This window comes from Danio rerio, chromosome 4 (assembly GCF_052040795.2).
Source record: "Danio rerio strain M-AB ecotype USA chromosome 4, GRCz13ab, whole genome shotgun sequence".
NCBI classification, from domain to species: Eukaryota; Metazoa; Chordata; class Actinopteri; order Cypriniformes; family Danionidae; genus Danio; species Danio rerio.
In genome coordinates this window covers 42,691,027-42,706,616 of record NC_141024.2, presented here as the reverse complement: position 1 = coordinate 42,706,616, position 15,590 = coordinate 42,691,027, and the positions used below count along the sequence as shown (strand labels likewise).

Below are 15,590 nucleotides of genomic sequence, written 5' to 3'. Positions count from 1 at the left end.
CTATACAATAAATTTACTAGTGATGTAATTATTTTCTAATTATAAATATTTAGATGCATCACAGTATGTGATCGCTTTACTGTGTTAAAAGGAAAAGGTTTTGTCAGAGTATCTTATATATGCTTCTGTGAATGTCTATGCATATTTGTGTGCACAACCACAAGTAATAAATAGAGAGAAAAACATCTTTAATACATACCAGGTGAATAAGAGGATTTCGGGAAAGCTGAGCTGCTTACACATGTTCTGTTCAACTAAAAAACGAAGGAAAGGAAACAAAATTGGCACAGAAACAAGTTACATTTTGATAGTTACAATTTATAAACATAAAGTGTTGACAGTCTTCCAGAAGCCAGTAAAAAGCTGCATGTGCTTTAAGATAAATAAAGGACTCTAAACTCACATAAAGAACAAGTTCAGTAATAAATAAATGACTAAAACTCTGCTAATAGTTAGCTTATGTCAATATATTGACTGAACTTAACACAAATAAAACCTCAATGTGAAGTTCAGAAATTGTTTCTTTCAACGAATGATAATATATCACAGTATAATAGTATACATCTTCTATAACTATTATATAAGTGAATGTAGTTGTGTGTATTGAGACATCGGTATGGATTGAGTTTTCAAAGCTCATTTGCATCTTTACACAAAGACTTCAGCCAAGAGACTCTGAGAAACTTCTACAAAAACAACACATAACTCTTGCATTACCTTTTAACCAGGCTTGGGAAAAAAAAAAATTAAAATGTGTTTCAAATCAAAATACCTCAACATACCTGTATCAACATTAACTACAAAATGCAGCAGCCACAATAAAAAAAGCTTCAATTAATAGTCCTATAAAACAACAGCAACAAAACAAATGAAGATGGCTAAAGTCAACTTATTTTCCCAATACAACATTATTTCTCTGTAAAAACTGGTTTGTAAAGCAACTGAACCTCTCATCCTCCACAGTAATGTGTCTCCCAGACCCAGACGTCGGCTCTGCATCAGTTAACCACCAGAGGCCGACAAAGCACTTCATAAGCACTTTATCTCTCGTTCCCATAAAAAGAATCCGGCAACAAATTTGGTTTAGAATAAGTTTTCGCATGCATAATAAATTAAACAAACGCGACATACATTTGCGTCGGTCGGTCCAGCTTTAAATAGCCTTCATTAATGCATTAAAACTGACCCAAATGCATACAATATATGATTTCAATTCATTATAATATAATTTTATTTTTAATAATGAAAACTTTTTTTCCCTCGGTGTAAACTGCTGTTTGCTTTTTTTAATTTATTTATTTTTTTTTATTGTGGCTTTTTCTAAAACATTTTTTTCCCAGTGCAAGTTAAAATCAAGTTCTGTATTTCGGCTGTTTAAGGTCTCCCTTTGCATTGAACTTTGAACTTTTTACATTCAGAGATGTTGTTTATGTTCACACAGCTAAATTACACATCAACTAAAGTTTAAAATGTGATATTGCAGTGGACCACCCATTTAACTATAAAATGCAGCAGCCAAAATAAAAAAGCTTCCATCAAAAGTCAACTTATTTTCCCAATACATCTTTATTTCTCTTTAAAGCTATGGTTCGTATAGCTGCTAAACTTCCCATCCTCCGCAGTAATGTGTTTTGAGTCTTCACTGTTGCCCACTGCTCATTTGCATCTTTATACCAGCATTATTGGGGGCCAATTGAGTATTAACCAATCACATGCCAGATCAAGTAGGTCAGCAGGGTTGTATCTATATATTCTGCGTTCTTAACAGAAACTTCATTGGCTTATTTAGCTATAAGAGAACAACTTTGGAGGACAAACTACGATTGTTGATTCCTACATTGAGATTATTACCAACAACAACATACAAAAAAAAAAAAAAAAACGACTGAGGCCATTTCTCATCCCACTTCTTCATTGAAGACTGGAAAGGTGAGTTGCACATTCTGAATTTACACTCAAATAATATCTGAATGCTAACATTGTAAAATGTAAAATCTAAACATGTGCATGCATTGTTCAACAGTGTATTAAGTTTTCAGTCATTTTTAAAAGCTTTTTTACAACTATTTAGTTATGTGTTTGTTTGTTTGGTTTGGTTATAAATATTGATTTTATCCTGACAAATGGACTGTAGCCCAAATAAGTTTCAACCTATTACGTATATAAATTTATATAAAAATTTGATGTTTCCCCATTCATTACAAATACAAAACAAAAAGCAGATAAATTATAAAGTGGAAAATGAGGGAGAAATGTATCGATAAGTCATGACTCATAATTAAGAGTGAGTAGGGGGAAAAAGCTAAACAAAAAAAGACTTTTATTGTGGCATGGTGGTGTGACGTCATAAGGCTGCGCCGCTCCCACACTGTGATTCAACTGGAGAAAGGTTTGTTTTAAAGCTTGTACACAGATGTAAACCAACTGATTAAAATTTCAGTGTGTTCATTTAATGTTAGATGTACCTGCTGTTGACAATATTATTTTAACCCTTTATACAAAGAACTACTATTTTACTCACTGTAAGGTCTATTGTTTGAATAAGATAGGATAAACTTTATTTGTCCCGAGAGGAAATTCTTGTCTTGTGCAAATAAGTGCTACAACGTTGCTGTAAGCAGACAATAAAATAAATCAAACAAACTAAACAATTAAGAACATACCTAAACAAAGATTGAATAAAGCAACAGTAAGTGTGTGATAAGTGTTTTAGTGAAGGTTTAATTTATTAAATAGCATTGTCACTCTATTCCAAGTATATGTCAATAAAATTAGAAAAATGGAGTTCTAGTTTACATCGGCTGATTTGTGGCTTTTGTTGCTTGCTCAGACTTACATAATTTCTGTTTGTTAATGACTCATATAAAGAAACTGTTGAAGCAAGTGTTGAAATTATCTTGTTTTTGTTCAGTGTTTTATTTATTTTAAACAGGACATTTTTTTATTGTTATGTTCATTTTAAACAGAATAAAGTGTCCAAACACAGAGGAAAAACTCCTGCTGAAGCGACTGATCTCCACACTGTTATAAAGATGGCGTTTATTAAAGAGGAGAGTGAAGATGTGAAGATTGAAGAAACATTCACAGTCAAACAGGAAGATTTGCAGGAACAAACAGGTTAATTTTTATTCTCAAAGACCAACTCAGTCATTTAATCCTCATTCAGATATATTTTAATAATAAGAATACTAAATTAAATCCATCTTGCAGCCCTGAGTGTGCTGCCTAGTTCTCCTAAATGCACATAAGCACTCATTGAAAGACAGGAATGAGTTTCTTTCGTCACTTGTTCTCGTGTCTTATGTCATTATTTTATGTATTATTAGTCTCCCATTTTCTCTTCCTTCTTAAGGTTATTGCTTTTTCTTGTTCTACTACTGTTTGTAAAGCTTCCTTGAACACTGGCACTATATAAAATAAACAAAAACCATAAATTAAAAGCGTTTAACTGAGCTGACGATATTTGACCTTCAGTATTCTCACAGTGTTGCAGTGATAGTGTTAGCTTAGTACTTTCCACTTGCATATGTCCCATTGATCCCAATTCCCCTTTTTTAATTTACTTCATGGGATTAAACTTGTTTCTAGTTGTTACTAGTTCTCACAGATAGTATCTGAATTAGAATTCCATCATTATCATAATAACTAATTACCAGGGCTATTGTGTTTAAACAGGGTTTCCACGGAGTCTTAAAATGTCTTAAATTCCAAAATCAAATTTTTAGGCCTTAAAAGTCTTAAATTTACTAAAATTGTGTTGTAGGTCTTTAATCCTTTTTAAACAAGTGTTCATTTTCCTTTGTTCATATTGTGTTAACCAGTCTGGCCAAAACCTATACAATCACCAACAATCCATCTCAATAAAACTTTAAACTTTTTTTATTCAAAAAGGTCATTTTAACTCTATTTATCATAATGGATTAAGTATTTTCCTTACAATATGATTTGTTTAAACGTGCTCCATGTATTTACTGCCGAGGACATCGACCTGGACAGATTGTTGTGCATAGATTTAATTTGTTATAGTTTTTAAAACATTTGTAAATTTTTTTTTATTTTTTTTAAAGAAAGTTTATTTTGGAAAAAACGTGTGTGGATACACGTAGAGCTTGCTTTTTTACACATTTAAAATCTTTTACTAAGAAATATCCAAAATATTAATATAATATATATTTTTTATTATAATATATTTTTTGATAGGACAAATACAAAATCTGGGCCATTTGAAAAATTCTTTAGTCTTTTATGAGTCTAAAATTTCATTCATAATGGTCATAAAAGTCTTAAATTTAACTTGGTGAAACCTGCATAGACCCTGGTTTAAGGTATGTCAGAAAACATGGATGCCCCAATTTTAAACACGCTGAATGAAATTGACACTAAAATAATTAATCATTATAAAACATTGTACAGTATTCTGAACTATATGATGTGATGGGACGATGTGAGACAAAACAAACAAATAATAGTGGAACAATAATGTTTAGCAATACCAGTGGCGGATTTAGGCATGGGTAATGTGGGCGATCGCCCAGGGTGGGATTTTCCTGGGGGCAGCAAAAAAAAATGTCCCCTAGTGAAAGCATTTAGATACAATTACTTTATGCAAATGTATTCATTAAGAGTGGCAATCTCAAAATAAAGACATTAGGGGCCATTTACATTTGGCATTTTTTGCTCGTGCGAGTTTGTTATTCTCAATGTGCAACTGAAACATCGCTTGTGAAAGCAAACTGATGCATGCGTACAGAAAACCAGCACCTCACACATGCTCCTGTGTGAATCCCGGTTGTTTGCATGCACGCCGAAAAGTTAAGCGTCGTTCATGCGCCATGAAACCAAATTAACAGCCTTTTGTGCAGAAGTGTCAGCACACAGCGAGTTTTGCATAGTTTATGTAAAGTGTATGTAATTTAACGATAGTGTTACGTTCACTAAGCATGGCTATAAAGCAGAAAGGAGGGATAAAGAGTCAGGGAGGTAGGACAGGTCTAAAGGTCTAAGACAAAAGATAATTTGGTTACACTTTACAATAATAACTACACACTATAAACCATTTATTATGCATTAGCAAATACTGAATTCATTATTTGTTTAGCATTATCTGTTTAGCATTAACTCTAAATTAATAAGCGTTATTAAACAGTTTATAACTGCAGCTACATATGCTGTATTCCTGACTTACAACGACATTTATAATGTGCTTAATAATTGTACTTTCATACTTTGTTAAGGATTAATTTCCTATTACTAAATTAAGTATGGGGAGTGAAGCGCAATGTTCATCATAAGTTGGGGCAGAGCGGGCCAGAATCACGATGGCAGCAGGTCAGATGATTGTAAGACCAAGGGGAAATGTCCCTATGTCTCCCTATGGCCAGTTCGCCCTCGAGTTTTACTGTTTTTTTTATTGTTTATTATTCCTGGTCATTTCTCCAATAATTGTAAGTTCTAAAACAATAGCATATAAGATCAGGTCACTGCTATGATATGATTGACAATTTATGTATGTCACTGTTTGTCATTGTGCTCTGTTTATTCTGAGAGCTGAGGCTGAGTATTTGTAGAGCTTTTAACTCTTGAAATTATTAACTCCGCGTCATTCTAACACTGAAGAAACAGAATCCTGTGTTATCTGTAATCTCGTTCCACACTGTTCATGCTATACCTGATGTTCATTAACAGACGTTTCACAATCACAAACCCCGGGTTAACATTTTTATTTGTATATTTATGTTGTCAATGTCCCTGACTGGATGAACTGCAGGTCACCTTTTTAGATGGCATTTCTGCATCTTGTCGGGTTAACAATATCTGCAAATTAGGAGAAATACTAGCCTTTTAGAAAGAAGCTACTATTATACCAATACCTAAACCAGGAAAAGATCATTCAACTATTTATCGTCCAATAGCACTTACCAGTTGCCTTTGCAAAACAATCGAATGAATGATTAATGATCGATTGGTGTGGATTTAAAAAAAAACAGAAGATTAATTAATATCAGTGTGGGTTTAGAAGAGGGAAAAGTACTCTTGACCATCTTATACAATTAGAATCTTTTGTACGAGATGATTTTATTAAAAAAAGAACACATATAAGCAGTTTTTTTTTTTTTTTTAATCTGAAAAAGGCCTTTGACACTACCAGGAGGTATGGTATTTTAAAAGATTTTCACGAGATGGGTGTTTGAGGAAATTTGCCTAATTTTATTGCAATTTTTTTTATTCAATAGAGTTTTTCGTGTGCGTATGAAAACTATATTATCTGAATATATGAGCATATATAGCATATATGAGAATCAGAAGTGCCCCAAGAAAGTATACTATCAGTAACACCATTTAGTATTAAAATTAATAATATTGTAAATGTTAATGGGTATAATATATTTCGTAGTCTATATGTAGATGATTTATGTATTTGTTATAAAGGGAAAAATATGTATACAATCAAGAGACAAATTTAAATATGTATAAATAAAATATATGACTGGTCAGTTTTAAATGGTTTTCATTTTTCTAAGTCAAAAACTGTATGCATGCATTTTTGTTTTTTAAGATCTATGCATTTAGATCAGGAGCTTTTTTAGATAGAGAAACTATACAAGTTGTGAAAAAGGTAAAGTTCCTAGGAATGAGTTTTGACAATAAGCAGTGTTTTATTCCTCATATTAAAGTATTATGAAATAGATGTTTTAAAACAATCAATGTATGAACTTAATCTTAAAAAGGTAAAATAAATAAATAAATTAGGACCTCTGTAATGAAATCCAAGTCTTTGTATAAATGTGTACACGTTAATGGACCAAACACAATATGATCTGATTTATTTTACATTTAATTTGCACCAAAATTACAGTGTGTGTAGCCAATGTTTCCTGTGTCTTCTCACTTTTCAGCTTTTGATGAGAGTTTTTAAGACTTAATGAAAACTGTTGTATTTATTTATTTCAGACTTAATTGAAGTGAATGAGGGGAGTAAAGAGGAGGAACATCGTGTCAAAATTGAGGAAAAAAACTATTTACAGACTGATGGTATTTTGAAAAGGAGAGACAAGAACCATTTCATCTGCACTCAGTGTGTAAAGAGTTTTGGAAGAAAAGACGATCTTAAGTTTCACATGATGATCCACGCTGGAGAGAAACCGTTTACATGCACTCAGTGTGGGAAGAGTTTCAACCAATCATCATCCCTTAAGATTCACATGAGGATCCACACTGGAGAGAAACCATTCACATGCACTCAGTGTGGGAAGAGTTTCAGCCAATCATCATCCCTTAATCTACACATGAGGATCCACACTGGAGAGAAACCATTCACATGCACTCAGTGTGGGAAGAGTTTCAGCCAATCATCATCCCTTAATCTACACGTGAGGATCCACACTGGAGAGAAACCATTCACATGTCCTCAGTGTGGTAAGAGTTTCAGCCATTCATCACATCTTAACTGTCACATGAAAATACACACTGGAGAGAAACCATTCACATGCCCTCACTGTGGGAAGAGTTTCAGCCAATCATCACACCTTAACTGTCACATGAAAATACACACTGGAGAGAAACCATTCACTTGCCCTCAGTGTGGGAAGAGTTTCAGCCAATCATCAAACCTTAACTGTCACATGACAATCCACACTGGAGAGAAACCATTCACATGCACTCAGTGTGGGAAGAGTTTTACCTGCTCATCACACCTTCATCAACACATGAGGATCCACACTGGAGAGAAACCATTCACATGCACTCAGTGTGGGAAGTGTTTTAACTGTTCATCACACCTTAATCAACACATTAGGATCCACAGTGGAGAGAAACCATTCACATGCACTCAGTGTGGGAAGAGTTTCAGCCAATCATCACACCTTAATCAACACATCATGAGCCACACTGGAGAGAAACCATTCATGTCTAATCATCTTGTTTAATCCCGCCCCTTTTCGCAGTGGCGTACAACAGAATTTCGCATGCTCAATAGTGATGGGAAGTTCGGATCATTTTATTTACTGATCGAGATGAACAAATCTTTTTTCGAGTCATTTCGTTCATTTGGTTCAATTTGCCAAAATATTACTAAAATGTTACGAATTGCTTCCAAACACATCTACAACTAGCCCAGAAGGTTGATCACACGACAAATAAGTCATAAATAGAATACTATAAGAATGAGAAAATAATAATTCAGTGTTTACCTGCTCTTTTGTCTATGGGTATTGTTGTCTCCTTGCTCAGCTCACCTCTTCATGTATTCAAATGTCAGTGGTGCGTTCACGTTACAATGACAGTCACATATAATTTTAACCAATGTACCCAGTCTGAGCCGATTGGAGCCATGATAATTAGTTCACCTTTCGAGTCTTCTGGTTCTTGAGTCGTTCGTTCATCACGTGACAGAATAACTCAAACCCGAGGACTCAAGAGGTGAACAGATCAATTCTTTTTCTGGCTCTAAATGCATATGATTGGCATATAAATGCATATGTTTGGCTGTAGTCTTTCATGTGGTGAACGAACGACTCGATAGAGGACTCGAAAAATTAACTGATCTTGTCTCACACTATTCAATTCAATTCAGCTTTATTTGTATAGCGCTTTTACAATGTAGATCATGTCAAAGCAGCTTCACATCGTGCACATGAGCGAATTAATGAATCTTTTAGTTAATCCGAGTCATTCATTCATTTTGTCACATAACATGAAAGAAAGCATAAGAAATGAATTATTTAATAAATCAAATAGTCTTTGTGAATAGTTTTCTAACATGATGCTGCCAGCATTAGACACTTAAACACTGTTTAATTGTTGTTTATTGTTTTATTATTATTATTATTTTACCAGAAAAGCTTTCATAACAAATCAGATTACTTTATAAATCACAACAATAAAATAAGCAAAAGAAAAACAAAATAGTGTACATCAAGCTAGGCTTTATAATAAATAAAAACAAGTAAGCTTTAAATTAAATAACGTGTTTGTGCCATAAAATCTTTATATGAAATATGGCAACTCTTCCCAGTAGATGTTTTTATGAAACAGCAATTTAAGTGAAAGATAATACATATAAAAATACAAAAGCCACAGGGCCTAATGAGCTTAACAACTTGACTTGAGAATAGAACAGTCCATTTTTAAAAAAATTAAAATTAAATAAGCTTTAAAACAACATTGTGTGGCTTTACTTGTTGGACTTGGCTTAAGGTTTGTTAGCATTTAAAAACACAAGCTCTGAACCTTTAATAGGCTGAGTCTGTTTCTTCTTTTGTCATTAGTTGTTGTCGCAGGATAAAAGCTGCTAAATGAGTAAATGCAAATGCAAACTATCTTTATACAAATATTAGACCAACACATAAAGTCTGCATAGAAAAACATTATCAAACAAAAATGGGGTATAAATGAACAAATTACAAATCACTTGTAATTGTAGAATTTAATTAATTTATTGCCTAGCTTAGTGTTTGTTTTCTGATAGCAAGCCAGCAAATAGACAAATCAATATATATATACTAGATATAAACCACATAACCAGTAGGAAAAAAGTAACAATAACTTAGTGACAATAGGACAGAACTTTTTTTTATTTCTTAGAAAATGCTTTTTAGGTACACATTGTTTGATGATTTTATGAAAAGTTTAAAATATGATCATATAATGCAACAAAAAATCAGTTTTACATAAATATTATTGACTGAGGTTCTCGTTGCAGTGTACAGGGGAACTACAGTTTAAGATTAGATATGCACATAATAATGTAAGGATGGCTATATCTCTCCATAATATTAAAATCTGCAAACTGTTATGGAACTCCACACGAGACAAGACCATGAGAATGTTCAGGCACTAAAACAATAATCTTTCTAATTTGAGAAGAAGATCAGCTAGAAAACCAGTTGTTCAGTTTGTCTCGATCATGCATCCTGAGTCGCCCTCTTTGCCCTGGACTTTACCTTCTCCACCAGAGCAGCTCACTCACATTCAACACAGAATGTTTAAGTTCTTAATATGGTTTATCTTGTGGCTTTATATTCATGTTTGGTGTGTTTTTAAATGTCTCTGTGTGATTGGTAAAGTAATTTCACTGTAATATTTTACAATCTCCTTTATATCAGTTAATTTGGGTTTTGACTTTGAAAAGATCTTTGCCAGATGCTTCACTCCAGGCAAAATGGTCTTCGCATCAACTCATGGCCAGGCAAGAGTCTTGGTGAAGCTTTTATTGTCTTGAATTTATAATGATTTGAGTATTTAGGCAAAGGGTGCAGAATTGTCCGTGGGATCCTGTAAACAGGATACTCCATTGCAGGTTGTGAGTCTCTGAGCTCTGCATCAGGACTGATATGCTGCAATGTATTTCTTCATGGTCAGGTATTCCTCTTTAACTCTTAAATGTATCTTTGAGTAATTGATGTTGTACAATCTTGATTGGCTTATTTTGTTTAATTATGTGAACTGCAATGGAAAATCTTTTTTCTGACAATTAAATGTAAAATTCTTGTTTAACTCTAATATCTCCTGAAATTATTTAAATCGAGTAGATTGTTTAGGCTGACGTTTCCGCAGCCTACAACCAGGATTAGTCATACAATCAGACTCAATGGATAAAGCATAGGCACAGCATTAGAGACTTGTTGATTTCTGACAATCACTGATGATATAATCTAGGGGTATGATATAATCTAGGGGCTAAATCAAACTTTCTTTAAGTATGAGCAAGCATGGGGCGGCCTATTATTACTTAAAGGAAATTAGCTTATCTGCTAAGAATCGGAACTGGAGAAGATGTGTCCGTGAGCAGATGAAACTGGCCAGCATACTGACTCTAAGTGACTTTGAGTAAACGATGAACCATTAATTGGGAACAAGGATTTATTAGGTTAATCAATCTAAATTAGACCTTATCACGACCTATAAGGTAATCAGCTTGAATTAGATGAATCTAAATCTAAAATTATTATAAATTGGAGTCAGATTAAAATTCAGAGCTAGAAACAAATTAAAATAAATTATAACAAACAAAAATATTTATTTTCACATGTGCTAAAAGGTTTACACGCATTCACCCATGCTGTTAGTTCAGTCATGGGACTAATAGATGGACCCTCACATGTGTGTGTATTTATATACACTGTTAGACCTTACCGGGCTTTTTTACAGTAAAATATTGGCAACACTGTTGCCAGCTACTCACTGTAAAAGTTTGGTTATAGTAAATAACTGGCAACAGTGTTGCCAGTTAATTACTGTAACTGAACCATTTCAGTGAGTAGCTGGCAACAGTGTTGCCAGTTAATTACTGTAACTGAACCATTACAGTGAGTGGCTGGCAACAGTGTTGCCAGTTAATTACTGTAACTGAACCATTTCAGTGAGTAGCTGGCAACAGTGTTGCCAGTTAATTACTGTAATAGAGCAGTAGTGGTAACTAACTGGAAACTGTGTACAGTTAATTACTGTACTGTAGTGTTACATCTCACAGCATTATATTGCATACAAATTAATAGGATGTCATATATAGTTATTGTAGTGTTACTAAAATTAATCAGTATTCTTAACTGTTATTAAAAATAGAAGGCATAATAAATTTTTAAGACAAATGTATTTTATAGTTTTAGCAGCAAACAAATATACAATATAAAATGTCAAACAATATTCAGCAGATATGAATATTGTCTTACATATTACTGAGAGCCACAAGTCTGCACAGTAAGGCTGTGGTCACACTAACGTTTGAGCATGCAAAATTCTGTCATACGGCACTGCGAAAAGGAGTGGGATTAAACAAAATGATTAGAGCTTGAAAAAGCGAGCGACTGGTCCATAGTTTAAATTTCTGTCCAGAGAGGTCATGTTTTGATTTTTGATTGGTCTCAAGCAGTCACATGATGTGATTTCACAGGTCAGAGTTTCCCAAGCTTGAACTTTCCAATGCTGCAAACTGTGAAATTTGTCGCATGAGCTTGCATTCAAGGTTTGCAGCATTCACATGCGTATGAATAGAAGTCTATAGGGATAATAGGGGAGTGTGACTGGGACTTTAAGCTGTAACTCTAATTAAACACACCTGATCAAACTAATTAAGGCTTGTTAGAAATCTACAGGTAATGTTGAAGCAGGGGTGGGTACCAAACTGCAGTTCTTCAGGAATTTGGAGTTTGACCCCCATGGTATATTCAGTAGCATACTTTTATAGCAACTGCCAACATTTATCACAATCACATATCCAATAAAAAAGTGTGTTTGTCAAACACTGGCACATACTGTGTCAATTCTCAATAAAAAGTCTAAAATAATTATATAAAAAAAAAAGAAAAAAAAAAGTCGGCAACACCGAAAAACCAAAGGATTCAATCTTTTATTGCTATAATTATTATTTACTTTAAAAATCTCATGACAACAAACTTGTCTATTGTCTCTAATATAAATTCATAGGTGGAAACACTGCTCTGAAAAATACTTAGCAACAAACTAACAATCTGGTGTGTGTTAATCTATCAGTGTGTATTAATGTCTAAATCATTATTTTCTGTCTTTAAAATGCACATCTCTATAAATAGAAACATAAAGCATCAGAGTAGATGGGACAGTGATGGGTAATTTGTCATTTATTGTCAGTTACTATCTGTAATGGGTACAAAAACTGTAATTTATTCTTTGCACTACTCAATTTCATACAAAGTCTACTCCTTTTACAGTAAAATACTGTTTCCTTTCATCACAGCAAGACACTGGCGATTTTACAGGTATTTACTGCATAATCTACCGAGTAACAGTGCAGTTATACTATTTAAACACAACTGATCAAACTAAATCTAAAGGTAGTGTGTTGAAGCAGGGCTGGAACTAAATTCTGCTGGGCTGCGGCCCTCCAGGAGTTTACAGCCCTGGTACATAGCATATTTTCAAAGCAAGTGCCTACATTTATCACAATCATGCACATATTGTTGAATAAAAACAATAAAAATATACAAACTTCATCCAAAGCAAAAATATAAATAAATAAATAATCTGATCCTCATGTTGTTCCAAACCTGTAGTAATAATAATAATAATAATAAACAAATAACCTGATTAATACATTTAGGAAAGTCTTTATACTATACTGTTAATGCCATTTTTACCTACTTCATTTGAAGTTTTCCAAACAAATTGTGACAAACAAAGAAATGTATGTACGTGCTGTTTAAGATATTTTTAATTTTATTTTACTAGGCAAATTAGATTAATTATAGAAAAGTAAACAAAGTTATAAAAATGGTTGTGATAATTTGGTTGCTCTGTGTGAATATTTTTGCCTTTAAATGCATCTCGTCGATATCTTTACCTTTTAATTAGCTCTGTGACATTGACATTGGTTGACTCCTGATACTCAATGTTAAAAATATAAAAGGAACCAAAGGAAACACAGAGATGGCTGCAGAGAAATTTAGCTTATCATCAATGCATTGTCTCACTTATATATATATATATAAGTATATATATATATATATATATATATATATATATATATATATATATATATATATATATATATATATATATATATATATATATAGCAACATAAAGCATCAGAGTACATGGGGTAATAATGGTTGAGCAGTAATTTACCATTTATTATCACAGTAACTATCTGTAATGGGTACATAAAGTAAATTACTGTAATTTATGCTTTGCACTACAAAATTTCATACAAATCCTGCTCCTTTTACAGTAAAATACTGTTTCCTTTTATTACAGCAAAACACTGGCTATTTTACAGTTATTTACTGCATAATCTACAGTAAGGGTTAACAGTGTAGGCATGTTGCTGTTTCAGTTCTGGTGTGCCATTGTGAAATTTGAGGTAAGAACAGTCAACAAAACTTTTGACGTTGGGACATTTTATTTATAGAAGGCCTAAAACATGGTGCTCGTTGTGGTCAAAAATGATCCCATCTGGAGGGGACCCCAGCCAAGGAGCATCAGGGTGAATTAAAAATCCACATGGCTGGTAATTTACCTCTCGGAGGAAGCAGTACTCCATAACTGTTTCAGACTCCATTTGAAGTCCTCGCTTCATGTCGGCTGTCTGGCGAGTTATTTTGTGCATTCTTTAGGCCAGGTGTTCAGCTGAGGTCTGGCCACGCACATGACAGACATCTTACTAAAGCGTGACGATGTTATCCGGATTTTCCTAACAGAATGCCAATCAAGACATGCACTCTGATATCTGGTGGCTTGCTCAACATAGTGAGCCATTTCTGAAGTTACGGTCAATGACCTCATGTGAAGTTGTTCCTGATTATTATGAACAAACAAGCAGACAGGTGGCTGTAACCATCTAGTGGCAGTGGTGGTGTTGGTGGGGCATCACGATTAGGAACAATGTTGTGGTTTGTTGCAGCTGGCTGTTGGTATGACAGGACACTTCCAATTTGAATTTTTCCGAAGGCAGAATCCACCCGAAAATCCTAACTCGACATCCCAATTGTGGTGACCAAAGGGGCTGTAGAACTGGCAAAGTCTTTTTAAATTTCTGCCACTTGAAGGACTGAAAGATCAGACAGCTCACTGGTGACACCTTTATAAAGTGTACTTAATCAAGATTTAATTACTTAGTTCTAAATTTGTTGTCCTATTCACATTTTATGTAAAACCATATTCATCTTCTTGAGTTTGAGTTTAAAGTATTTTTTAAAGCTGTTGTATTTTAAATCATTGGTTTGACAAACATACATGTAAAATAGAATTGAAAATAGAATTTACAAATGTCCCACCTTAATCCTTCAGCAAGTTTCCTCTCTTCGGGCCTCGCAGACAAAATCACCATATTATTGACTGGACCTGGCTCGACTCCCTAGGGATACACAAGGGGCTCGTTAATAAAAACAATAATAATAAAAAAATAATATGAGTATTAAACGCCAATACTGATGTTCTAATATTATTATTATTATTCTTATTATAGGACAATTAAGCCATTTCTGACCACTGTCCTGATTAATTACTGCTCGAGAAAAAAAAAATATATATATATATATTTTATTATTTAATAATGAAATTGTTAATTATTAAACTCTTACTTGTTTGTGCATTTCTCTAGCTCTTCTTGAAGCTCTTGATTTTGTGTCTTCATTGATCTATATTTTCTTGAAGAAGAAGAGTTACTACTTCATCTTCGCTGTCAGAAAATCTGTGATCTCTGTCATCTGTGGGTTTTTTTTTTTGGGGAGGACCCATTTCAAAAAGTGGGGCCTCTCCCTCTCTGTCTTCTAGAATTTTTAGAAGGGTTTTTAAAACCTTAATGTTTTCTACAAATCATTGATAGAAATGTAATTAATGAACTGTACAGAATTCTAAAAAATCACCAGCTTTCTTTTTTTTTAAATAAATGCTTTATTGTCAAATATACAAAGGTAGAGGGAAACCTCATGGGAAAAAGACATACAAGTTTGGAACCATGCTAAGCAAGATTAGACATTAGAAGACTTTTTTAATACTTGATAATTGTATAATATATTCTAATCAATGCTTTTAACAAAAGTTTGAATTCTTTAAATTGCTAGCAATTCATGATAATGGATCAATGACTTATATGGTCAAACATATGAAAGATCATA

General features: G+C 33.4%; 2 protein-coding genes, 1 long non-coding RNA gene and 1 pseudogene across 6 annotated transcripts in view; 2 read left to right on the top strand and 2 right to left on the bottom strand.

The window, feature by feature from the left end:
* LOC148680839 (uncharacterized) overlaps nt 1-15,590 on the bottom strand; it is a 785,675-nt gene that overhangs the window by 94,219 nt on the left and 675,866 nt on the right. The gene's annotated exons all lie outside the window — the stretch shown is intronic.
* The window catches only part of LOC101886199 (uncharacterized), an 883,799-nt gene that overhangs the window by 788,861 nt on the left and 79,348 nt on the right, over nt 1-15,590 (top strand). The gene's annotated exons all lie outside the window — the stretch shown is intronic.
* On the top strand, nt 1,776-10,494 carry LOC148680930 (uncharacterized). 3 transcript variants are annotated; one of them, XM_088650625.1, is made up of 3 exons: nt 1,776-1,929; nt 2,967-3,117; nt 6,952-10,494. In XM_088650625.1, exons 2-3 carry the CDS (start codon nt 3,033-3,035, stop codon nt 7,923-7,925), a joined length of 1,059 nt encoding a protein of 352 aa, XP_088506751.1. In that variant the 5' UTR covers nt 1,776-1,929; nt 2,967-3,032; the 3' UTR covers nt 7,926-10,494. The 3 variants fall into 3 exon arrangements, with proteins under 3 accessions (XP_088506751.1, XP_088506752.1, XP_088506750.1); XM_088650626.1 differs by having other exon boundaries at nt 2,933-3,117; XM_088650624.1 differs by lacking the exon at nt 1,776-1,929 and adding an exon at nt 2,336-2,389.
* On the bottom strand, nt 13,855-14,800 carry LOC148680929 (uncharacterized; annotated as a pseudogene). Its single transcript, XR_015942682.1, has 2 exons — nt 14,748-14,800; nt 13,855-14,565 (listed from the first exon to the last, which is right to left on the bottom strand). The product of XR_015942682.1 is annotated as an uncharacterized LOC148680929 (transcript).

What these genes read in the sequence shown, in the direction of transcription:
- LOC148680930 (XM_088650625.1), top strand. Translation starts at nt 3,033, where the DNA reads ATGGCGTTTATTAAAGAGGAGAGTGAAGATGTGAAGATTGAAGAAACA. An exon ending in AGATTTGCAGGAACAAACAG is followed by an intron (nt 3,118 to 6,951) that starts GTTAATTTTTAT and finishes TATTTATTTCAG; the next exon opens with ACTTAATTGAAGTGAATGAG.